This window comes from Narcine bancroftii, chromosome 7 (genome assembly GCF_036971445.1).
Source record: "Narcine bancroftii isolate sNarBan1 chromosome 7, sNarBan1.hap1, whole genome shotgun sequence".
NCBI lineage: Eukaryota > Metazoa > Chordata > Chondrichthyes > Torpediniformes > Narcinidae > Narcine > Narcine bancroftii.
The window spans coordinates 151,368,285-151,394,262 of NC_091475.1; the positions used below are offsets into that span (position 1 = coordinate 151,368,285).

Sequence of the window (25,978 nt, forward strand, 5' to 3'; positions counted from 1 at the left end):
CAAATTTGTTTCAGAAAATATTTTAATACGTTATCTGATAAAATCACAAAAAAATCAATTGTCTTTAACAAAGATGTATTCAATCTCTATCCATAAACTGATTTCTCTTTATCAGGCATTACAATTGTTATTAACAAAGGTGAATATTCAGACAAATTTCTTGCTTTATATTCCACTTCCAAAATTCTATCCTGTAGCTCAGCGAGTAACTGCGAGTTCCTGTAAAAAGCAGAAAGAGGTGGGGAGAAGAAGATATGGCTGGTGATGGGATTGTATTGAATTGTCAGAAATTTAGAGAATAGTGAGTCAGATGCAAAGGCTGGTGGTGTGAAATGTGAGGACCAAGGAAACTCTATCCTTAAGTCTGAGGAGAGGTAGGTTGAGAATGGAAAAGATCTGGCTACGGGCCTTATTAATTACACTTTTCTTAAAGAACGAGAACATTTCAATTTTCTGGAGAAGAAGGGTTCAGCAGAGGCAGAAGAATTGTGAGAAAGCGACAATGTCCTCACAAGAGACGGGGTGGGAAGAAGCTCAGACCAGTTAGCTGTGGGAGATTGTGGGTTTGTAATAGATGCCCTTGATTAATTTGTCTCCTGAGGTGCTCCAGAAAGGATACAAGAGGCAGCACTAATATAGTTGTCAATTTAGCAAAGAGTTGGAGAGTGGTATTGGAGATGGAATAGAAAAGAGATATTTGTGGACTTCAGGAGTAGGAGAACACGATCTGGTTTGCATTGAAGGGTCAGTAATGGGGAGGGTCAAGAACTTAAGATTCCTGGGTGTCATCATCTCCAAGGCTCTGTCTTGGAGCCTCCATGTAGTTGCAACCACAAAGAAGGCATGCCAGCGGCTATACTTTGTGAGGTGCTTGAAGAGATAATAGTAGGTCACCAAAGACTCTTGAAAACTTCTACAGGTGTACAGTGGAGAGCATTCTGGCTGGTTGCATCATTGTCTAGTATGGAAGTGCCAATGCTCAGGACAAGAATAAACTCCAGAGGGTTGTAAAGTCAGTCTGCGATATCACGGGCACCAGACTTTATTCCATCGAGGTCATCTACAGGAGGCAATTTCTTAAGAAGGCAGCCTCTATCCTCAAGGACCTCCATCACCCAGTCTATGCCCTCCTCACTCTACCACCATTGGGAATAGGAGCCTAAAGATGAGCACTCAGTGGCACAAGGGCAGCTTCTTCCTCACTGCCATTAGATTCCTGAATGATCAATGAACCAAAGACTCAGCCTTACTTTGATTTTTCATGAACTATTTGTATTTATTTTTGTACGGTGGTTTATACGAATATTTGCTCCTGTGACGCTGCTGCAAGACAACAGATTTTGTGACTATTTCATGACATTATTTCTGAATCTGAGTCTGAAAGGGTCTATTCCACAAATCCACTAAAATATGGGCAGAGCTGGGGCCCATTTGTGTGCCCATGGATACACCCTGAATTTGTAGAAAACTGGGGGGGGGAGGGGGGTCAAATGTGAAGTTGATAAGGGTATGAACAATTCCACCAAATGGAGGGGAGTGTTGATCAAGGATATACATTCAGGGAAGAACCAGAGGGGCCTGAAACACCCACTGAAGGAATTGAAAGTGCATAGGGATTGTACTTTCCAGCAGAATACATAGCTAATAATCGCTTTGTAAAATTATGGTGTATGTATTTTCCTTTCCCATGTCCCAAAATTATTAAAGCCTGTTCATTACATTGAGATTTGGCAACATAGCAACAATTGTTTCATTTAGACTTCCCAAGAGTTATTGTGAAAATCTAGCACACTATAACAAAAAAAATTTCTTAGTGATCTCTTCCAATCTTTCATCAATTATGGAAGAATCCATGTGAAAGTTCCATGACAAATATTTTATAGAGACACTAGCAAAGATAATCACAATCCTAAAGGAAAGAAAGAATTGCATTCATGTTGTGCTTTCCATGTTCCTTCCAGGATGTCCAGAAGTGATTTACACCCACTAAAATATTTTTTGAGTGTTATTCCTGCTGTAACATAAGATACACAGTCGACAATTTGTTCACAGCAAGCTTAGACAATAAGCTACAATCTGTTTTGTGCTATTGGTTAATGAATAAATATTGGCCAGACACAAAGGGTAGCAACTCCTCTGCAGAGACACACCCAGACAGGACTTGATTTCATGTCACACTTGAAAGGTTTTTACCTTTGACAATGCTGCACTTGCTGTGACATGGTATAATTCTAGATTTCGCTGCTTAAGTCACTGTACTGATTCCAAGTGCAGAACTATTTCAAATGCATTGAAGTTTTCAAATTAAAACTATAAAAATATAAGTATGATTAAATACAGATGCCCTCCGCCCCGATGTTACAACTGTTCGGATTACAGAAATCCACCCTAATGCAATTCACAAATCATTAAAACTTTGTTGCCCATTCAGAGCCAGCTCTTCAGCGCTTGACGTCCTGTTTTGCGGAAACTGCCAAAATGTTTGGCCTGGAAGTCAGCCTGAAGAAAACTGAGGTCCTCCATCAGCCAGCTCCCCACCATGACTACCAGCCCCCCCCACATCTCCATCGGGCACACAAAACTCAAAACGGTCAACCAGTTTACCTAACTTGGCTGCACCATTTCATCGGATGCAAGGATCGACAATGAGATAGACAACAGACTCTCCAAGGCAAATAGTGCCTTTGGAAGACTACACAAAAGAGTCTGGAAAAACAACCAACTGAAAAACCTCACAAAGATTAGCGTATACAGAGCCGTTGTCATACCCACACTCCTGTTCGGCTCCGAATCATGGGTCCTCTACTGGCATCACCTACGGCTCTTAGAACGCTTCCACCAGCGTTGTCTCCGCTCCATCCTCAACATTCATTGGAGCGACTTCATCCCTAACATCGAAGTACTTCAGATGGCAGAGGTCGACAGCATCGAACCCACGCTGCTGAAGATCCAACTGCGTTGGGTAGGTCACGTCTCCAGAATGGAAGACCATCGCCTTCCCAAGATCGTGTTATATGGCGAGCTCTCCACTGGCCACCGTGACAGAGGTGCACCAAAGAAAAGGTACAAGGACTGCCTAAAGAAATCTCTTGGTGCCTGCCACATTGACCACCACCAGTGGGCTGATATCACCTCAAACCGTGCATCTTGGCGCCTCACAGTTCGGAGGGCAGCAACCTCCTTTGAAGAAGACCGCAGAGCCCACCTCACTGACAAAAGACAAAGGAGGAAAAACCCAACACCCAACCCCAACCAACCAATTTTCCCTTGCAACCGCTGCAACCATGCCTGCCTGTCCCGCATCGGACTTGTCAATCACCAACGAGCCTGCAGCTGACGTGGACATTACTCCTCCATAAATCTTCGTCCGCGAAGCCAAGCCAAAGAAGACCAACATTTCGGTGGTGTAGGATACAATATTCACTTACATGATTCATGTAGGGAAAGAAAATAAATAACCACAAAATGCAAACAGAACAACAAATGTTGTCACTCTTTTCAACTTGCATTTCTTGACATGTGAGCAGATGCCAGTAAGAAAGATACCGGTAGGTTTATTTTGTTGTGCAGTAGACTTCTCCCCCCCTCCCCCCCCCAACCCACCCCGGAGTTTCCATTTTTTTTTGCAATCATGATGTCAGAAATAGGACCAGCAAGGTTAAGTGCAACTTTCAAACCTCAATTACTCCTGTTATTTACTCCGTTATATCATTAAGCCATCTTACCCAGATAAGTGTCAAAAAGTGCACACCTCATTCAAACTTTAGGCTTGGAGTTGACAAGCATCTCTGGTCACTTGTGTATTTGAAACCTGACAAGAAAGGAAATTCATAAAATTGCAAAATGGGTGCTCTTCTATGAACATAATCCCTCCCTAAAGCAGGGTCATTTGTACATGGTCTAAACAATTTGCAAAATATTCATTTATCAATTGAAAAACATTTCCGAGTACCACAGGGAGTTTCTCTAATAAATAGTTCTGCTGCCTGATCATAGTTTCAGGGTCAATCCCTGACATCCTTCAACTCATCAGATTAGAATGATAATAAAGCTCTGCAGTTATCCTTGGCATTCTGGATTATGCAGTAAAATTATATTAAATCATCTGTTACATTTGTGAAGATTACCTCATCATTCACCTAAGATTTTACATCATGGTTCAGTTTTCTCCTGTTCTCACTTAGCAGAGAAATAATTTTACAAAACAAGCCATTATGCAAGGAATTAACTGAAGAACATTCATTTTATAAAATCAGATGAATTTACAAGAGATAACATAAAGGGTGTATACTTTTATTAACAACATAATCTATCTTTAGATTGATTACAATTGTTATTTTTCAAATATTTTATCTAAAATGATAACCATGCATTAAAATATATTTCAAAATACAAATAAATAATATCTTTAGTATCAAATATATGATGATAATACCCCAATATCTCTTCTCCCCCAACCCCCACAGTCCCAAGAAAAGATATAGAAAAGAATGAAAAGTACATAGCAAATTTTTAGAATAGGAAATAAAAGGCAAGAAAGAAAGGAATAAGAATAAGAAGAATAAACTGCTGAAAATGTTAAATTCCATCTAGTCTAAATTTCTTATCTATTTCATCATTAATGGAATTCCATGTAGGTCTTGGAGGTTAAGAAGAACATTTAGAAATCTAAAAAAAAAATTTAAATTCTCTTTTTTGTAGATACAGGTGCCAAATTTGTAAAAATATATATTTTTTCCTTAAATTATAAGTAATTTTCTCTAGGGGAACACAAATGTACATTTCCCCATTCCATCGTTCCAAACTGCAATACACTTTCTTGCAACCTGCTAATGTAATTTTAACAAATTCTGTCTGATATCTAGTTAATTTTAATTTAGATCTTATCCCCATAATGTTACCTCATAAAAATAATTCTGGATTTTGTGTAAGTTGGACTCTTGTAATTTGTTCTAAAAATAATTCCTAATTCCAGCCAAAAAAGTCTTACTTTATCACAAGACCATGGTGAATGTTAAAAAAAAGTTCCCACTTCGCCACATTTAAAACAACTGATCTGATCAATCGGATTTCAATTATTTAATTTTTGTGGTGTGAGGTATAGCTGATGTAAAAATAATTATATTGTACCAGTCCTTATCTTACATTTATTGTATTAGATATACAGGCCTGACATATATCAGCTCAATTCTTCTCATCTATTATCACATTTAAGTCTGTGTTAATTTACAATTCTTATTGCAAATGCATATCTTAAACATTGACCACCTAAAAATAGTCATCATCTCAGCCAATATTTCTGTAAGATTAAATGGAATCACCCAAAATTAGACCTTTATAATATAAATAAATATTTAAATTTATTCATTGTCTTTCATGATTCAGAATGTTTCAAATTATTTTGCACACAAATAACAAAAAGATAATAATAAATGAAATTGTTTTAAAATTCAAGATTCCATTATTGTCATGTAACAAGAAAGGATTTTTTTTTAATTTAAATTTAGACACAGACCATTTCAGCCCACACACTCATGTTGCCCAATTACACCTGATTAACCTACACTTTTGGTACTTTTTGAATGGTGGAAGGAAACCGGAGCCCCCAGCGAAAACCCATGCAGACATGGGGAGAATATACAAACTTCTCACAGACAGTGCGCGTTTCAAACCCTGATCCAGATCACTGGTGCTATAAAGGTGGTGCACTAACTGCTGCTCCAACTGTGCCACCCTAAAATATTAATATTATATGAAATTGACTGTCCTGATTGACAATCTTGATATCAGGCCATCTGCAGAAATTGCTGATCATCTCTTACAGTCAGAGAAAGAGAAGTAAACAAGAGTCTCCCTAGAATCACTGAGTGTCAGTGGTGTGGCAATATGTAATTACACCACTAGGTCACCAGGGGTCATCCTTGTATATAAAGCAGTCCAGAGCTACAGTCTAGGCTTCCACGTTTGTCTTGCAGAGAGCCAAGACCTCTTAGTGTACATATTAGTTTATTAAAGCTGTCTTATACTCACAGAAGAAGACCGCAGAGCCCACCTCACTGTCAAAAGACAAAGGAGGAAAAACCCAACACCCAACCCCAACCAACCAATTTTCCCTTGCAACCGCTGCAATCGTGTCTGCCTGTCCTGCATCGGACTTGTCAGCCACAAACGAGCCTGCAGCTGACGTGGACATGACCCCTCCATAAATCTTCGTCCGCGAAGCCAAGCCAAAGAAAGATACTCACACTGCTGTTGTGATTATCGTCAGTACAAATGGATTTGCTTCCAGCGCTCCCACAGCTTCTGCAACCATACAAAATCTAGTCTAAACCATCAGCAACCCAAGCTCCAGATCCAAACCTCCAACATGATCAGGAAACTTTTTTGAACCCTCAGTACTCTCTTGCATCCTGATACTAATACCTGTGCAATTGCAACACTGTCTAATTTGGAAGCTATACCTCCTCAGACCGCAAGAACCTGCAGAGGCTAATTAAATCAGTAGTAAAGATCACTGGGGCTCTCTTCCTACCATGAAGGATTTTTACAACACTTGATGGAGGCAAAAGGCAATAAACATTGTGAAGGACTCCACACACCTCTCAAGTAAACTGTTCTTCCTTTTGCCACTAGGAGGTAACCATGGCACTCAGACCCTTACATCCAGATTGGCCAATAGCTTTTCCGCCAAGCCATCAGATTCCTGAACTCCTAGAACATTTGGGGACTGTTACTTTATGTCTTAATATTTAATGTGTTTAACTTACATTTATGTAATATAAGTCCTGGAGAAATGCTATCTCATCTTTACCGTGCCAGCACGGTATGAATGATAAATGAAGGTGACTTGACTTTGTACCTTTTCAGTAAATGTCCAGCTATTCTCCTGCAGTCCGCAGCCTAGTGTGAGTCCTTTGACTGCAGCTGCCAGCAGCCCACAGCCTTCATGGGTTCTTCACCTCGAGTCCGCCGGCCGCCTGTGTGTTCTTCAGCCGCAGAGCCCCTCACCAGTTCGTAGCCTTGGTAACCATTCCATAGTCATCTCCTCTGCTTCTCCATCTCAATGGTGGGGGGGGGGGGGGAGGGAGGGGGAGGCTGTTTTTCTTCCTATTTTAAATGCCCTGCACCAATCCTCTACTTCTCCGGAGTCTGCAACTCCTCGAGACTCCTGCTGAACATAGGCTCTGCCTTCTTGAGGCCAGACCAAAATAGCAGGATTTTAAAATAAACCAGTGCCGGCTCCTTTAACAAGCTGATTAAAGCCTGGTCAGAGCCAGTGATAGTTGGACTGAGTAAAAGAACCCTACGGGGAAGTGCTGTGTTTCCTCCTCGCTCTCTATTTACTTTAGCTAAAAAGTGACATTGATTTAGGGGCATGTACTGTCAAAGTCAGAACTGATCCCTATTATTCCTCCAAAATAGTACCATGGGAGGAGATGGATAGGACAATTACGACCTTGCACTCAATGTTAGCAAAACCAAGGAAATCAGGAGAACATAAACCATTCCTCATCGAAGGGCCAGCAGTGGAGAGGGTCAAGCCCTTTAAATTCCTGGGTGTCAACATCACTGAAGTCTCCATGACAATGCGAACATGAAGGCGGCCTGCCAGCGGCTCTGCTTTGTGAGGAGATTTGGTATGTCACCAGAGACTCAAAAACTACAGGTGTACCATGGAGAGCATTCTGGCTGGTTGCATCACTGTCTGGTAAAGAGGTGGCCATGCTCAGGACAGGAAAAATCTCCTGAGGGTTGTTAACTCTGCCTGCAACATCACACACACCAGTCTTCACTCAATCAAGGACATCTACAAGAGCTAGTGTTTTAAAAATGCAGCCTCCATACTCAAGGACCCCACCACCAAGACCATGCCCTCTTTTCTCTCCTACCATTGTAAAAAAGGTACAGGATTGTGAAGATGAGCACTCGGCGGCACAAGGACATCTTCTTCCCTTCTGCCATCAGATGGTGGCACAGTTAGTGTCGTGCAGGGGTGGCCAACCTTTTAATTTTTAATTTAGACATACAGCTCGGTTACAGTCCATTTCGGCCTATGTATCCATGGCGCCCAATTAACCTACACTCCTGGTAAGTATATGTGGCCTGAAATGGCCTGTTACTGTGCTATATGTCTAAATTAAAGATTAAAAATGAAAAGGTTGGCCACCCCTGGCGTAGTGGTTAGTGCAGCACTATTACAACACCAGTAATCGGTTTGAATTCCATGCTGTCTGTAATAAGATTGTACATGCTCCCTGCGTCTGCATGTGTTTCCCCCGGGGCTCCAGTTTCCTTCCACAGTTCAAAATGTACCGAAGGTTGTAGGTCAATTGGGCGGCTCAGGCTCGTGGGCCAAAGGGCCTGTTACTGTGCTGTTTGTTAATATTAAAAAAATGAATGAACAATAAACTACGGACACTATCACATTTTGTCTTTTTATTCTTCTTGCAGTATTTTATTGAAATGTGGTTTATCGAAATGTTTTCACTGTGATGCAAAACAATGAATTTTGAGACATGTTGATGACAATAAAATCTTGATTCTTCTTCTTCTGGGGCACAGATTTAGCAACATATTTAAAGGATGGTCACTTTGACGATGTAGATTTTTTTGTCAGTACTGTACCCAGAGTTCATCTTTTAACCTAAAGGTGAGAATATTACCAAATGCACCAGGGCCTGCAAGTTCTGTTCAGAAGCGTAGCCAGGTTTTGATGTTAGCAAGAGAGAGAGAGCATATAACCACACAGCTGTGGTTGTGTGTTTTATTCCCATTATGATTTTCATACACTCTTCTATTAATTGTTTGTGTTAATAAAAGTAACATTTGATTGCTACCCTTGCATCCAGACTCGTCTCTTTCAAACCTGACACTTTCTCAACACAATAAGGACCAGCAGGGGAGTAGAGTAGCCAGGTTTTGACGTTAGGGGGAGCAAGAGTACATAAAAAAGGCACCACAACCATGACTGTGCGTGCCCACAGGTTTTGCAACCAGCGCACAAACAAAATTAATGTGAACACATCCACCATGCATAACAAATAATTTTAAAATGATTATACATTTTATTTTGTATTTAACAGCAAAATATGAGGAACAAAGAACTATAGAACACTGCAGCTCAGTAAATAGGCTATTTAGACCTTCTAGTCTGTGCCGACCATTATTTCGCTAGTTCCATTTACCTGATTCCATTCCATAACGTTGCAGACCTCCCATTCATGAACTTAAGGAAGATACAGTTTTAAGGGAAATACATAATTGTTATTTGTATTTGAAATCAAAACATAATAAAAACATGTGCTATTTAACTATTGTACATTTTAAATGCAAAATGAAAATAAAATGAAGCAATATGCAGGAACTACAACAGTCTCTTCTAACATAGTTATCTATTACTTTATTATATTCTACCTCAGTAGCCATTGTCTTTCAATGGAGACCAAAGTTAACCCAGATAATCTATCCTCATCCATTGTAGAACAAAGGTGGGGCTTTATGTGTTTGAGCCGGGTAAAGGATCATTCTGTAACTGTGCTATTTATTGTTGAACTCCCCCATAGAAATTAAATGTTGTCTCTCAAGTTAATTAAATGAAGATCACTAGCAAGCACTCCTTAATTATCTTATTTTTTTCCCCCATTTGAACAGTATAACAGGCTGTGCTTGGCAGCAGTTTAGAGGTGGTAATTTTAACTGTTCTTATTGCCAGTACTGAAGCCAGGCTGTGTTTCAGATGTGCTACATTTGGAGCTAAATTTAAGCAGAAAGGGTCTGTAAATCTGGTTGCCGCTCCACTATAAATTACAACTTGCATTTTTAATTTCCTCTCTGCATACAATGTTATTCATCTGATTCCAAAACAAACATGTGGCACAGAAACAGCACAACTTATGAGAACAAACTGTCCTCTTCTCACTGCCTTTTACCTGTCAAAAGCCTGATTAAGCATTGACATTCTTAATGTTATATATCAGGAATGGATGTTCAGCTTGTGAGATGTTATAAGGCTATGGTTAGCAGATCTGAATTTATTTTTGAGTCACATTTACAACATTGATTGTTTTCATTCCTACACATGAGATATGTGTAAACCTTTAAAGATCTATGAAACCGTTGAAAAAAATGATCTCTTCTAGCCTTTGAGGTTGAAGTATTGTGCTCTGCTTAGGAATCCAAGTGCTGAAGTTTCACCAACAATTTTAAAAGATTTGTACTAAATAGTTTAATAAAAACCTTTGGTAAAAGTATTGGTAAAGGATGGTTAATTTACCCAAATATATTTTTATTTGATTACTTGAACAAGTTTAGAACTGTTGTAAAATCTGGTGAAAAATGCTGAATGATAGATGATTTTCCATACCTGTGGCAATGCTTATAACCAGATAAATTAATGGAGGCATTTTCATCTCATGTGGATATAGAGGAAAAAAGGGGTTGTGTGAAGGAAATCACAAGCTGTTTAATAGATGCCCTCCTTTGCAGAAACTGGGTGAGCTTCAAGCATTAGGTCTTTTCAAACTGATTTGTTAAATGGGCTTAACTAGGTCCATGGCCTACCTCAGAGGAAGTCAGGGAACCCAGTTAAACTTACCTAGGTTACGTCCTCAGGCAATTTGAAATTAGCCGACCCACTTATTCAGGTGACATCAGCACTTGCATGCGTGCGTCACCGGGCAGCCAGCATCCGAACATCCAGCAGTACTTTCAGTGAGTATGTGGCAGATTCTCCTTAAATCATCGGGTTGCCGATTTAATGGGTAGATTCCCCCTGCAATTTAAAAGATGCTTCCAGCACCTTTGCCCCAGTAATTGCACCTGGGTCCCAGGAGGGCCGCCTTGGTGCTGCAGTTTAAAAGAGGCATGAATGAATAAGCACTTGCAAGCATCTCACTGGTCAGATTTTAATTATTCCCTAACTTTACTGATTTCTTAATTTGTTTCTTATAATCAAAGGTCAGGTTGAAAATGGGGATTGGAATAGGTGTAGTATAAGTTGGGATGGTGATGGAAAAGTAATTTCATATAAAAGTGGTGTGAAAATAGGCTGGCATCAGGGCAATGACCTTTCCATTAACCTAAAAATCTGACATCATTAATATTCTGTTAATGTTATTAATCAAGTGGTAAATGAAAGAAAAACATGAATTTAAAAGATATGAGGATAATTTTGGCAATTACATATGGTGAACAACTCCCAATGAGCATAATTCCAAACACATTAGGAAGATCTAGCCAAAATATTCTGGTCTTTTGTTTAAGTTATCTATTGGGGTCGACAAATGCAACCCACAAAATTTTGAGTTCAACCCACCATAGTAGTTCAGTTATTAATCTATACATCACAGAATTAAACACATTGACACTAATTCCCTCAATGTTTACAATCCACCTTTTCACGGATGGAATATATTCTTTTTCGTTCTCTCCTTGAATTATAACACTTTTTTTCTGATTTAGCATTCTCAAGAACTGATGGATGCCTTAGTTTGTCCCTTTAAGGGCTGCAGTTTGTTTCATTCAATGCTAAATATCAATTGGAGGGGTTTCTGGCTGAACTAGCTCCATCCCTTTAATTGTCCAGTGAATCCGGAGCATGATCATAAATTGAACTTTACAATTTAAAAATTGTCTCACATATTTAAAACTGCCTACCATAATTTCATGGCTATTGATAAAGGCAAAGTACAGGAAGATGTGTATTTTTCACACTTGGATCTCAAAGTAGCTTCTTTTATTCCACTCATCTCCATGATGTCTTCAAAGTAACATTCAATCAAAAAAGATTTAATGTTCATTTTGCCATCTTTGAAACAGTCTATCAAATGCAGAAGATCCATGTGCACTTGAAGTGTCACATGTTCATTCTAGTGCAGTGGTTCTCAGCCCTTTTCTTTCCCATCTACCACATTAAGTAATCTCTTACTAATCACAGAGCAGCTATGGTATAGGGAATACTTAAAGTAGTGGGAAGAAAATGTTTGAAACCATTGTTTTAATCGTACTTAATTGACTCGTTATGTGTACGGTTTCATAACTCCACAGGAAATGGGCCAATGACAATTTTTCTCAAGCAAAATAGTTCAGTAACAATTGGGTCTAGAGCAGTGGTTCTCAACCTTCCCTTCCCACTCACATACCAACTTAAGCAATCCCTTACTAATCACAGAGCACTGATGGCATAGGGATTATTTAAAGTGGATGTTAGTGGAAAGAAAAAGGTTGAGAACCATTGCTCTAGTGCATTACAAAAGGTTAACTTCAGTGCAGATGTACTCTGATGTTTGTACTAGATGGTTATTTTCAAAAGTATCAGTCATTAAAAGCAATTCAATTGAAGGTGTGCTCAATGGCCATTGTAAAACTCAAATGAAGGTCTTATTCATCAACAGAATTGAGACAGTAAATGCCAAGATAAATCAAAAAGTAGTGAGTAGACATCTCAAGCTTAATTACCTTGACTAGATCTTCCATCTCCTCATGTTCTCTTTAGTTGAACCTTACAAAGGTAACAGCAGAAAAGAAAGCTTTTTGAATAACAGGAGGAGGAAGAGATAAAGATGGACTCTATCTCTGAACTTGTCAGTGTCTGTGAAAGATGGCTTGTTGAAGGGGATGCAATAAATGGAGCATTTCAATTCTAATGGCTTTAGGAATATTCTGAGTTATTCATTATCAATGTTCCAGCTGCAAGTAATAGATAAATTTCTTAAACTCAGTGTTCCTGACTTTGCAATCACTCTCAGGGTTCCAGAGTTTCTTTTTTCTAATCTTATCACATTTACAAACCCTTTTACCCAAATTCAAATCCTCATCAAAGAAAACCAATTTCACAACAGGATATTTGCATACGTACAAAGAAAGTGATTTAATCTGAATGCCATGAACTATTATTTCTAAATGTTTATTATGAAAATATGCCAGTCGCTGACTGAAGAACCTCAGTTCACTTCCAACTGAAGAACAGTACATTCTCCCTTAGTCAAAGTTGTTATTAGCATACATTAGTTTACATATACAACTTGTTTCATATTTATCAGGTTGTCACTCACGAATACAAGCAAATTATCCCTGATAGTAATATTTCATACATCTACAGAACTCTGCCCCTTTCCAGTAGAAAAAGAGATCTAAAGAGAGCTACACAGTTCAAAAGATTTGGGAGGATTCCCACAACTACAAATGACAAATTACAAAACACTACCCACATGACAACTGTCCATTATATATTCAGGTATAAAATAAGACCACTATCACTTGGGTGTCAGGAACTTCGGCTCCAAACCCTCCCCTCGGCCTACCTGAAATGTGTGGCATAATTTTCAATTCAGTTTTTAAATTAAACAAACATTTTACTCACAGCTCTTGGGCTCTCCCTCTCCGATTCACTTCAAACATAAATCTAATTCTTTTTGTGGCATGCTGACACAGTACTCCCAATGGAATGGAGGCACACAGGGCAGGTTAATTTTTCAAGAATAATAATCCCTGAAACCATAGACTCATGCAACATTAGAGCAAAGAAAACAGGCTCTTCAGTCCTTCTAGACTGTGCTGAACTATTATTTTGCCTAGTCCCACTGATATGCACCAAGTCCTTATGCCTCCACATCTTTCCCTTCCACGTACCTTTTCAAATTTCACTATTTTTGCTGGCAGCTTATTTCGTACTCTGTGTGAAGAAATCCCCCTATATTCCCCCCTAAGCTTTTTCCCTTTCACCCTTAACGCTTGTCCTCTGGTTTGTATTTCACCTAACATCAGAGGAAAAAAGCCTTCTTTCATTGACTCTCTCTCTCTCTCTCTCTCTCTCTACCCACCATAATTTGAAATACTTCTATCAAATCTCCCCACATTCTTCTGTGCTCCAGGGAATAAAGTCCCAATGTAGTGGTGCTATGGTGGCACTACAACTCCCAGGAGGCATCGAACCAGCCATGTGATGTCAGTATGTGATGACACCAGGTGCATGATTCTGGCTTTTAAAAAGTTACACAGGTGATGAAGAGTAAATCCGTTTGATTCACTCTAGAAATGTTTTGTGTGGCAATTTCATCATGTCCACTGTGATTCCATAGGCTACAACTGGTGACCCCAAGGAGTCAAAAAACATATTTTTGTTCAAACATGGACACTGCAGCCATTGCTATGAAGCTACCATCTTTCTGGACAGCTGAGCCTGAACTGTGGTTCCAACAGGCTGAAGCACAATTTCACCTTTGCAAAGTCAAATTGGACACCACTTGTTATTACCATCTTGTCAGTGCCCTGGACCAGGCCGTCGCTAAGACGGTCAGCAACTTCCTACAGGATCTACCACATATCAGCTTTAAAATCATTTTTATTATGTATATATGGTATGTCCCATAGGGAAAAGGCAGCCAAACTATTACATTTCCATGGGTTGGGAGACTGCACCCCTGCAGAACTAATGGATGAAATGCTGTTCCTGGAAGCTGGCAAAAATTCCAATATGTTATTTGAGCAGTTCTTTTTAGAGCAAATGCCAGATATATTAGAGTCTTGTTATCCAAGTGTTCATTTGAAGACCGAAGGGCTGTAGCGGAGGAGGCAGACATTCTATGGCAGGCTAAAAAGCCCAGCAAGGAAAGACAAATATTAAAGAATGCACAAACCCTACATTGGTGTCAAGATAGGTATGTTGGAGCTTGAGAGCGTAGCAGGAAAGTAACTCAGCATGAGCAAGCTGTAGAACTGAATTCTCTGGCTTGAAGCGTGTGGAGAGATGAATGATCAAACAAAAAATTGGTGGAGGAACTCAGCAGGTCAGACAGTATCAGTCAACATTTCTAGTCTAGGTTCTTTATCAAGATTAAAAGGAAAGGGATGATATTACACAGTTGTCAAAACTGCTCCCATTTGCCTGTGATGCACATCCCTCAAAACCATTCCTTTCTACGCACCTGTATAAATGACTTTTACATGTAATTGTACCCACATCACCTGTATAAATGACTTTTACATGTAATTGTACCCACATCTATTTTTTCATCTGTTAGATCCCTTCTTATACCTACCGTAAAGTGAGAAAGTTGCCCCTCAGAACCTTTTCCCTCTTCCTTTAAATCTATTCTGTTTAGTTTAGACCAGCTGATTTCAAACTTTTTCTTTCCACTCACATACCACCTTAAGTAACCCCTTTGCCATAGGTGCACTGTGATTAGTAAGGGATTACTTAAAATGCTATGAAAAAGTTTGAAAACCATTGTTATAATCATACATAATTGACGTGTTATGTGCACAGTTACATAACTCCAAAGGAACTGGGACAATGACAATTTTTCTCAAGCAAAATATTTCAGTAACAATTGGGTCTAGAGCACACGTCAATTATATTTGGCCCGCAAGATCATATTAAATATATATTAGAGTTGGCCCGCTGGCCGCTGCGCCATGTATAGTGCATGCACACTGAAGGTGAAAATGAAGACGCCGGAGGTCTGGAGGGATCTCAGAGTCCCGAATCCCGGGGATCGGAGCGCCGCACTCAGCCCGCCCGGCTCCCAGACACACAGACGCAGCTGGAATTGGGGACCATCCTCACTGGGTCTGCGCTTCAGCGGCGATGCCGGACCGAACGTCTCGTTGGCGATGCCTTCCCCCTCGCTCCGTGCGCGGCGGACCCTGCCTCCCATTCCTTTTGTTGGAGACGAGCCCGGCGCCGTGAGATCGCAGTTTAATCCCTCTCCAACCATGGGAGGGGGGTGGGAGCAACGCGCTCTTCTCAGCCAATTCCTCCACCGCCCCGGACGCCGGCGTTTCAACGGGGGGTTCGGGTGCCTTCGTCAGGTGACCGACCTGTTGGTCCAAGACAAGGGGAGAGCGTACAAACTCCACACAGACAGCACCTGAACTCGGGTGAACGTGGAGCTGCGACCCCACATTCCACATCAGGACTGTGTGTAAGATTGGGAGCAGTGAGACGGAAGCTTATTTTGCTCCTGTGATTTAAGCCTTTCTTGGGGTGGGGGGGGGGGTCCTTCCCTGACTACTTGCCTAACAATTAACCTAATCAGATGTGGAGTTACCACAATACAACAGTTCTCAACCTTTTTCTTTCCACTCGCGTCCCTGTGCCATTGGTGCTCTGTGATTAGTAAGGGATTGCTTAAGGTGGTCTGTGGGTGGAAAGAAAAAGTTTGAAGACCACTGCTTTAATCATCCCTCAATGACTTGTCATGTGCACAGTTTCAGACGCTAAAGGAAATGGGCCAATAACAATGACAATGAAAAAGTTTATCCAAAACTATTATTAAACATTTCTTTTAATAAGAAAAAGTTTAACATTACATATGTTGAAAGAAGAGAAAAGATGCAGATGTTGTTGAAAATTTTCAATAAATATTTAGTTCGGCCTTCGACTTAGTCCAAGTTTTTAATTTTGGCCCTCCATGAATTTGAGTTTGACACCCCTGCTCTAGAGCAATGATGCTCAACCTTCCCTTCCCACTTACATACCACCTTAAACAATCCCTTACTAATCACCGAGCACTGATGGCATAGGGATTACTTAAGGTGGTATGTGAGTAGAAAAAAAAGTATGAGAACCATTGGTTTAGACTCTCTTCCTCTAGAAAAATGACAATGACCATTTATCTTATCTATGCACCCTCATGACTCTCCTCTGAGGTCTCCCTTCAGCATCCTGTGCTACAAGGAAAAAAGTCCCAGCATATCCAGTCTCTCCCAATAACAGAAACCCACCAATCAGGTTACAGCCTTATGAATTCTTGTTGCACCTTTTCTTGCTTAATGACATATTTCCTGTTGCTGAGCGAACAGAATTGTACACAAAACTACAAGTGTGTTCCCACCAATGTCTTCCAGAGTTGTAACATGTCCTCTCAACTCATATACTCAATGTCTTGACAGATAAGGTAAGCATGCCAAATATATTCTTCATCATCCTGTCTAATTGTGTTGCCACTTTCAAGGATTGTGTTCCTGTATCCCAAATCTTCAGTTCTGCAACACATCTCTAGGGTCTAAATATTTACTGTAATATTTCTGTCCTGGTTTAACATAACAAAATGCAACACCTCGCACATCCAAGTTCAATTCCATCAGCTATTCCTTACCTACATTCTTACTTCATCTAGATCCTATTATAATTTAAGATAATCTTTTTCACTGTCCACCAGTGTAGCATGAATAAAAGCTCTAATGACAGGAGGGAGAACAAATGCTTTTATTAGCTTATAACTATGGGTAGGGTCTCACAGTAGTTTTCGGAAGGGTTCTGGGTTTAGGTGGGAAAACCAGGGTTATCTGTGAGCAGATGGGGGCAGAGCCGGGAGGCAGGACCAGCCATCAGCACAACACACTACCAGTGAATCCCTGTTCACTGCATTCACCCCTTCCTGCAGAATTTAGGGTCTGTGAATGAAGACTGAGAACATGGGTTCAGAAAAAAGTCGAAACATATGCAGTTATTTATAAATGTACAGATTTAAGTGGTGGGGGTCTGGAGATCCTGGTGGAGTGCCTTGGCACTGGGGGGCCTTGGACTCCTTGTGTCTCCTGGTCCCCTTGTGAGGGAGAAGCTGTGGGCTAGGTTCGTGGCTCAGTGGAGGTGCATTTTCCTCCTGAACCGCATCCCTGAGGCCCTGACTGGGGATGGTGAGAATGAGCTCCATGGCTCGCAGGGCGCTAGAGGCAACAGACCCTCTGTTCCAGTGGGTGCCAGGTCCCTGATAGAGACAGTGTTCTCCCAGCGATCCGGGTACTCCACATAGATGTACATGGGGTTGGCGTGGAGCAATTTCACCCTTTCCACCAGGGGGTCAGGTTTGCTTCTTCTCAAGTGCTTCCTAAGAAGGACTGGACCAGGAGTGGTGAGCCAGACTTCCCTATGCCGACTTTCTTTCAAAGGTGAATAGAAGCTCATGAGGAGTAGCGTTGGTCGTGGTACATAGTAGAAACCAGATAGAGTGGAGCGCGATGGGGAGGACATCCTACCAGTGTGAATCTGGAAGATCTTTTGACTTCAGGGCCAGTTTGACAGTGTTGCAGACTGTGGCATTCTCCTTTACAACCTGCTCATTCCCTTGGGGGTGGTAGCTAGTAGTCATGCTGGATGCGATGCCCCTTGCCACAGGTACTGACACAGCTCGTCACTCATAAAGAATGAGCCCCGGTCGCTATGGATATAGCTGGGATTCCCGAACAGGGTAAAAATGGAGTCTAGGGCCTTCATAACAGACAAGGTGGTATTGTCTGGACATGGAATGGCGAATGGGAAGCAGGAGTACTCATCAATGACAGAGAAGAAGAAGGTGTGGAGCAGTTTCACCCTTTCCACCAGGGGGTCAGGTTTGCTTCTTCTCACGTGCTTCCTAAGAAGGACTGGACCAGCTATTGCTGTGGGGTTGGAGTCCAATAATAGGTGGACTCTACAAAAACAGAAGTCTGAAAGTGACTTTCATTTAATTTTGGAGATCTTCTTCTATGTTTCTTCTACGAAATCAATTCACCATAGGTTGTTCCTGCCTCATGGTCAAAAGACATGAGATTTTTTTATGAGTGGATACACTGGACCATTAAAGCACATTTATTCCAAATTTACATTATGAGCCCACAGTGCAAATTTACTTACTCATTTATAGGTGCAAAAACTCTCACTTCAGTGTTCATGACTGCTTTTTACAATTTAACCAACATGACTGCACTTTCTTTGCAAACTGTTATTTTGACCTAAATTCAATGTAGTTTGATATAGAAATAATATGGTACAAAACATTGTGGTAATTCAATCATTTTGGAATGGGTAAGTTTCAAATTGGATTTTATCTTGATATTTTAGGTAGGACTTTTTTCTTATTGGCAACTATTTTTCATAACTACATTGCAAAAAATTACTGTTATTAGTCACTTACTTTCAGACCGTCAACAAGCATACATTCCAGGAATTAAAACAATGTAAGATGGGTTGTTAAACATGTACTGCAGTTTTATTTAAGGTCTGTCAAAAGCAAAATTAATGGTTTACTTCCTCATTGTTTAAGAGAGTGCATTTTTCAATGCCTTTCTGACATGAAAAAAACTTGAACAGGAACAGTCAAGCTGAAGGATCTCATGAATTTTTTTATTTTATAAGGATTATTTTTAAAGTTATTTTTATTGAGTTTTCACATCCTCGAGTTTATGTTTAATGTTTCCTGTTGACTCATTCCGCTCTATGAATCTTTTTTTTCCAATTTTTTGTAACATGTACGTTGATGTTTTCTTCTTTCTTGAATGTTCAATAAGAATGATGCCTATTTGTCTGTTTGTCCTGGAACCACAAGTCACAGTTGTTACGCTCAGAGTAAGTCTTGTTTTCTTTTCACCTCATCTGACAAAAATATTTTTTATGTAGTTCATAGAAATACGGAAGAAACCTACCAAATGTGAGTGCTTTGCAGGGAAGGGGGCCCATAAACTTTGAGCAGAGTGCATAGCCAAAAAAAAGGGTCGAGAATGGCTGCAATTAGAAGACACTTAAAATAATTAAACAATTTTAAATTAAAATACTGTATCCATAACCTGGAATGTGCTTCTCTGCCATACCTCATTGTTGCAATGAAAGGCATCACTGGACTTGTATCATTTAACAAGGCATTCACAAATGAATTGCAGGGAGATTGTGCTGATGTGTTGCAGAATCATAATCCAGCTGTAAGTACGCTTGGAAGCTGCACATTGATTTGGTATGGGTGTTCAAAATAAACACGCATCAAGATAAATGGCAGAAATGCTGCACAGAGGTTTTGTGTTCATGGTTCAGTTTAATCTACTTCTACCTTAGTGCAGAAGTGCTGAAAGTTACCTGTATCATATTAGAAACTGCTAAGATGATTTTAAAAGGGCCATATTTGGAACTTAAAGCTCCTTGTGTTAAATCAAATTCATCATTGCAACAAAGAAGTTAGATTTTTTTTGCAGAATCAGGGAATTAAGGAATACAGGGAAAAGCAGGTTGTTGGATCTGAGTTCATAGCCAGATCAGCTATAATGGTGAAGTTTGTTGAGCCAAATGGACTACTCCTTCTCCCATTTCTTATGTTCTTATAGCTCCGAAGATAAAATTGTATATTTCTAATGCTTGACTCTCTTAGTGAATCTTTGCAAGGGTTGTTTAACTTTATGATTGCTGATACATGAACATTTTACTTTTTTCCCCCCAAACTTCACAAAACACAATACAAAATTTTTCAAAAACTAGTTAGATAGAAATCATGATTCATGTATGGACATAAAAACCAAATGCAGTGAGTCACTTCTGTGGAAAACACAATTACTAATTAAAAACATTTTTATTGTTACATGAACTTCTGAAATGTAGTGGCAGTTAAAATCAATTTGTATAATATACAACGACTGATCGTAAAATACTACAGTTTTTAAGACTGCCTACAACATCTATAACACCTACCATTGAAATAACTCCAAGTTCTGATAGCATCTGATTTTCCTTTAGTAACGCTTATGAAACAATCTTATCTTTTTGCAGTAAATTGCCATTTTTTGTCAAAGACTTGATATATTCATAATGGTTACTCAAGACACAATCCTTAGCTCATTGCCTCTTGTAACTACAAAATATATGAAGAGCTTGGTTTGCTGAATTCATTCCAAAGGATTATGCAGCTGTCCCGATTTCACCATACTAAAAATCTTCGGCAATGATAAAAGTTATATTTGTGTTATTAAAATGAACAATATGGATTTCATTGATCAATTTACAATCCCTTTCTTTAAAAAGATGTTATCAATACTAATCAGTCTTTGCTTTGGAGTGAGACTTCACTTTTATCAGCAAAAAAAAACTCAAGGCATCCCAGACACATTAAATATCTACAAAAGCTTGCAAAATTTAAACAACCCAATCTATGTCTATGTACACTTTATACAAACTTATAAAGCACATAAACTTGCATCTTTACAAAGCCTGTTAACAGCAGGTAAATAAAAAAAGTACACAACAGGACAACAGTTTAATACAATACTACAAAAAGCGTAGAAATCTTGAGGCATATCAAATTTCATAACTTTCTAAAATGCAGTGCCATAGACCCACAGCTGCTGTGAGATAATTTACATACAAATAAACAAATCAGAGTCCAGATATAACCACATTCTTGGAATTTCAGTGGCATTGTTGCTTTGAGAATACATGGAACAGACTCTAAAGGTGCATAAAAATATGTAGTTTTCTTCATATTTTGCTCTGGCTATGAATTGTGACATAGCAGGTTTTTGTGGTATAGTTATCTGCAATAAATGTAGTGAACTAAAGCAAACTTACTTCAGCCATGATCTCCAACATCAAAGGAGAAAATGACTTTCAAATTATACATCACTTGAGGGTTCAATCCAAATACTGCATCTGCAAATCCAGAGGTAAATCTATATGCAGAGTCTTTACATTTAGAATGCCTTAACTAAACTGGACAATACTGTTTTACTGGAGGCAATACTTAATATGGACTAACTTTCTGATGCAACAGTAAATTTAAATCAATTTTTAAATAGCAAAAAACAGCTTTGCTGTTGATTGATTAAAATAATTTTCTATTGAAATGTATTCCATTTTACTGAGTCATTTTGGAAACTGAATTTTCATCTTGACTCCTGTGATTTTACAAAACCTATTTTAGTTTGGAGCATCCTAAGTTTTAAAGGTCATAAAATTTGAAACACATTTCCAAATCACTGCCTTTGAAAGTGTTACTCAGTATATTATAAGAGAATTCCCAAGTTTATACAGCTATTGCTGTGGGGTTGGAGTCCAATAATAGGTGGACTCCACAAAAACAGAAGTCTGAAAGTGACTTTCATTTAATTTTGGAGATCTTCTTCTATGTTTCTTCTACAAAATCAATTCATGGTCTAAAGACATGAGATTTTTTTATATGAGTGCATACACTGGACCATTAAAGCACATTTATTCCAAATTTACATTATGAGCCCACAGTGCAAATTTACTTACTCATTTAGAGTTGCAAAAACTCTCACTCCAGTGTTCATGACTGCTTTTTACAATTTAACCAACATGACTGCACTTTCTTTGCAAACTGTTACTTTGACCTAAATTCAATGTAGTTTGATATAGAAATAATATGGTACAAAACATTGTGGTAATTCAATCATTTTGGAATGGGTAAGTTTCAAATTGGATTTTATCTTGATATTTTAGGTAGGACATTTTTCTTATTGGCAACTATTTTTCATAACTACATTGCAAAAAATTACTGTTATTAATCACTTACTTTCAGACCGTCAACAAGCATACATTCCAGGAATTGAAACAATGTAAGGTGGGTTGTTAAACATGTACTGCAGTTTTATTTAAGGTCTGTCAAAAGCAAAATTAATGGTTTACTTCCTCATTGTTTAAGAGAGTGCATTTTCTTATTGTTTCATCCTTTACGTTTTAAAATTATCAATGTAGTTTGTGACTGTACGATTAATATTTTATACTGTTAGATGATCACTTTTCGTATATTATCAAATGCATTACCAGGTGGACAATACCTCAGAATTTCATCAATGTCAATGATGATATTCTTTCTGCAGTTTTAGCTGCCACGTAGACTGAGCTAAAAACAAATTTATAGGCTATACTTGCTTAAAAGAGTAATTTTGAGCCATTTTGGAAAGAGTCAGTTGTGGGCATAATAAAAATTAGTACCTAATTGGAAGAAATCAATTCATTCTACTCTTTGCGTTCATAATTTCCTGTGGATGTAAATATCCCATGAAATAGTCTTCACATTCCTGCCACTGCATCACTTTATTCTCAGTGTTTTTGATGTTTTCATTTTGTTTCAGATTTTGAAGTCCACATGCAGTCATCATACCTGTGTCTGGTACTGAGATTCTACAAAAGAGATATGGTTATTAAAATTAAGTTCATCACCACTTTCAAAGTCACTCATCACTATTTCAGACTCATCAAAGCCACAGCTTGTTGACATATCTGATGATGAGGCATTTGTTGATGTGAGCATAGGAATTGTGATGTTGTCGACAATCACTTTCTCTAAGTCTTTGTTTGAATTAGCACGAAATGTACAATAGTCTCTGCCACCTTGGGCATCAATAGTCTCACCCTCTGCTGGCAACTGATGAGGTGGAAGGTACTGGCTGGGATGGAAATGCGGTCTTCTTCGGCCAGTAGAGTTTAAGGTGTTTGTTGCTGCTGTGGCATGGTGTGTTTGGATGATCTCATACTGATCATGGTAATCATCTGGCAGGGGAGGAGGAAGTTGGTCCTGACTCAGGAATTCCTCATCTTGAGGAGGCGGGAAGTCATTGTCGATGTCATATCCTCCAAGGTAGTACTCTGTATCAAGTGTGGACACATTCTCATGATGCACAGACGCAGCATCAGCAACTTCATAATGTGGCACCTCTTCAATATTGGGTAGTCGAGTGCTTGGCATCCAGTCTGAAGTATCCCAATGATATGCTACATTGAAACAATACAATAGCACGTTTAATTTTATAAGTAACTTGAGAGTAAGCTATCAGCGGAGTTACTTCTCTCTGCTGCTTTTCAAAAAAGGTTTGAACGCCATGTTTTATGATTTACATTTCTATTGTTAATACAGCTGAGTGGAATTTGATCGATTGCTTTGATTAATCCTGTTGGATAACAGTTAAAACAAAATTGGATTTAAACTAAAAGGCAACATGCTTTCAAGTGTGTTGTGTACATCTTTAATCACAGATCCAATTACCCCCCCAAGGAATGATCTGATTTGTTACAAGGCAATCATAGTATTTTTGAAGATCTGCTGATTAAAAAGATGTTTTCACATTGCAGTTTCTACCCACTTATTAAATACAATTTTCTCTCTCAATGGAAACTTTGCCAACTAATACATGCCTCCTAGCCAACATGTACAGTGTAGAAGTATGATATTTTGTAAAGTATACAAATGGTCCAAATTGTCTGTCAAATATTGAACATATTGGATTGTTATTTCTTCTCTCTCCTAAGCAGCCTGTCACCAGAGATGCATTTCTATGTACTTGAAGTTTAATATATACAGGCATTTACAAAACAGTGAATTCAGAATAATGTAAGTTGTCACGTTCATGCAAAGAGCAACCAAACTCAGCATGCGCTATGAAAGCCACTCACTTCTCAATGTAAAGCACAATATGGATAAAATTCAGCTGAACAAACACAGTGTTGGATCAAGCATTTCAAGTTAATCAGCTCAGTGACCCCTTTCTAATTAGAATAATGATAACTGAGGCTTTAATCCACAGTGATTTTTTAAAATAAGTTACTTCAGGTTAGTCTTAAGGTCACCACTTTTGTGCTTAAACAACTGCACACTAATTTAAATAAATTACTAGGTTGAAATGCATTATTCCAACGTAATGAGTTCAGCATGAAGGTCAACAAAAAAAGGTAGGGATATTCAAATGCCCTTGCAGATTATTTGGTATTCTGCTCTGTGAAATACAACCACATATCTCACAGTTTACATTGCGTGCATGCACAAAGGTACGAAAACAGTGCAAATGGTTATTTAATGTAAAAGACTGGAGTGCATTAACAACCAGAATGCAAGTCTGGGAGTCACCTCTGTTGTAGTTCTGCCCCTCCTCCATAAGGGACACTGTCAGGTGGAAAGTGAAAAATAAATGAGTGGTTAAAAACAAAATTCAAGTTCATCATCATAATACAGCATGTAGACAATGTTATCACTCTAAAAGACAGCATGGACATTTACCCTGGAGGTAAGATGGTGTTACTTTTTGTTTTGCTTTCTCTATGAAAGAATTAATTTCAAAAAGTAAAATAGACCCATTACAAAGTAGTACAGAATTCACCACTTTCAGTCTAAACCTACTGCATTATGAGACATTTAACATAGAATTATAATTTTTATTAAGCAAAGTTGTTATTGATAAATATCGATATATCAATAACAATCTTGCCAGATGAAGTATTGGAGAATTAGACATGGCCAGAATCCAATTTCCAATTAATAGGATTTTGGCCAACTGAAAAGTATTGCATTAATGTCATGCCCCATGAAGATATCAATAATATCTCAGTACTGCAAATACTAGATACAAGAAAATTTGGACTAATAATTTGTATTAATAGATTTAATCTTGTTTAATTGTTCAATTTTAATCCTAACCCTAATTTAGTTATGCTCTGTTTTCTTCAAGGTTAAATGAAAAATTGTGTTTTCTTTGTTTAATCAAATTTAGTGTACAACAGAGTAGGTTAGTAGTAACAGAAGGATAATGTAATTTACAATTATTTTGAAAAAATAACAAATTCAAACATTTCAATGTTCCCAAAATATAAGGATATTTCCATGTTAAAAATACTGAAGTGAAACAAGAATGACCTTAATGTTTCCAGTCAAGGAGTGAGTCATTTTGGAAGACCATTCTATATATGATCAGAAAGGTAATTTTAAAGAGCATCTTAAAGGACAGGAAGAGGTAGAGAGGTAGCAAAGTGCCGAGGTTTAGCATTGCTATTAAAAGTCTGGGTCCCTAGTCATGGTTACAGACAAAAAAAATGTAGAACATTGAGTTTGTGCTTTGGACTAGATTTAGAGTTGGTGCAGAGAAATAATGATTTGTGGGGATGACAGAAGTTTCAGAGAAATTGAGGGTCAAGTACATAGAAGGTCAAGGAAACAGGATTATAATTTTAATATCAACTCATGGCCAAACGGCAAGTCACTGGAATGTTTATGAAGATGGGATGGTGATGGTCAATGAACAAGCAGCAATATATCAGCTGAGTTCAAGCGTGCATGGCTGAGATGTGTTAAAATGTTCAAGAATAAAAAAGGAATGCAAGACATGCATTTATGTCTCGTGGAGAGTAAAAAAAAACTGATTAGGGTAGGATTAGTATAAAACCAGATGCTTGATGGTCACTGAACAGCCAGTGGGCCTTAGGGCATGTTTTGCTATCCATTACTCTCCA

General features: G+C 38.8%; 1 protein-coding gene across 4 annotated transcripts in view; it reads right to left on the minus strand.

The window, feature by feature from the left end:
- Nucleotides 1-3,723: 3,723 nt before the first annotated feature.
- Nucleotides 3,724-25,978, minus strand: part of LOC138739226 (protocadherin Fat 3-like) — a 781,242-nt gene continuing 758,987 nt past the window's right edge. For 2 of the 4 annotated variants that reach the window (XM_069890850.1, XM_069890849.1), the window contains one exon: nucleotides 20,297-23,473. In XM_069890850.1, coding sequence (XP_069746951.1) covers nucleotides 22,857-23,473 — 617 coding nt within the window. In that variant the 3' untranslated portion in view covers nucleotides 20,297-22,856. Of the gene's footprint in view, nucleotides 3,812-20,296; nucleotides 23,474-24,602; nucleotides 24,639-25,978 lie in introns of those variants that run through there. The other 2 variants (XM_069890848.1, XM_069890851.1) reach the window with 2 other exon arrangements.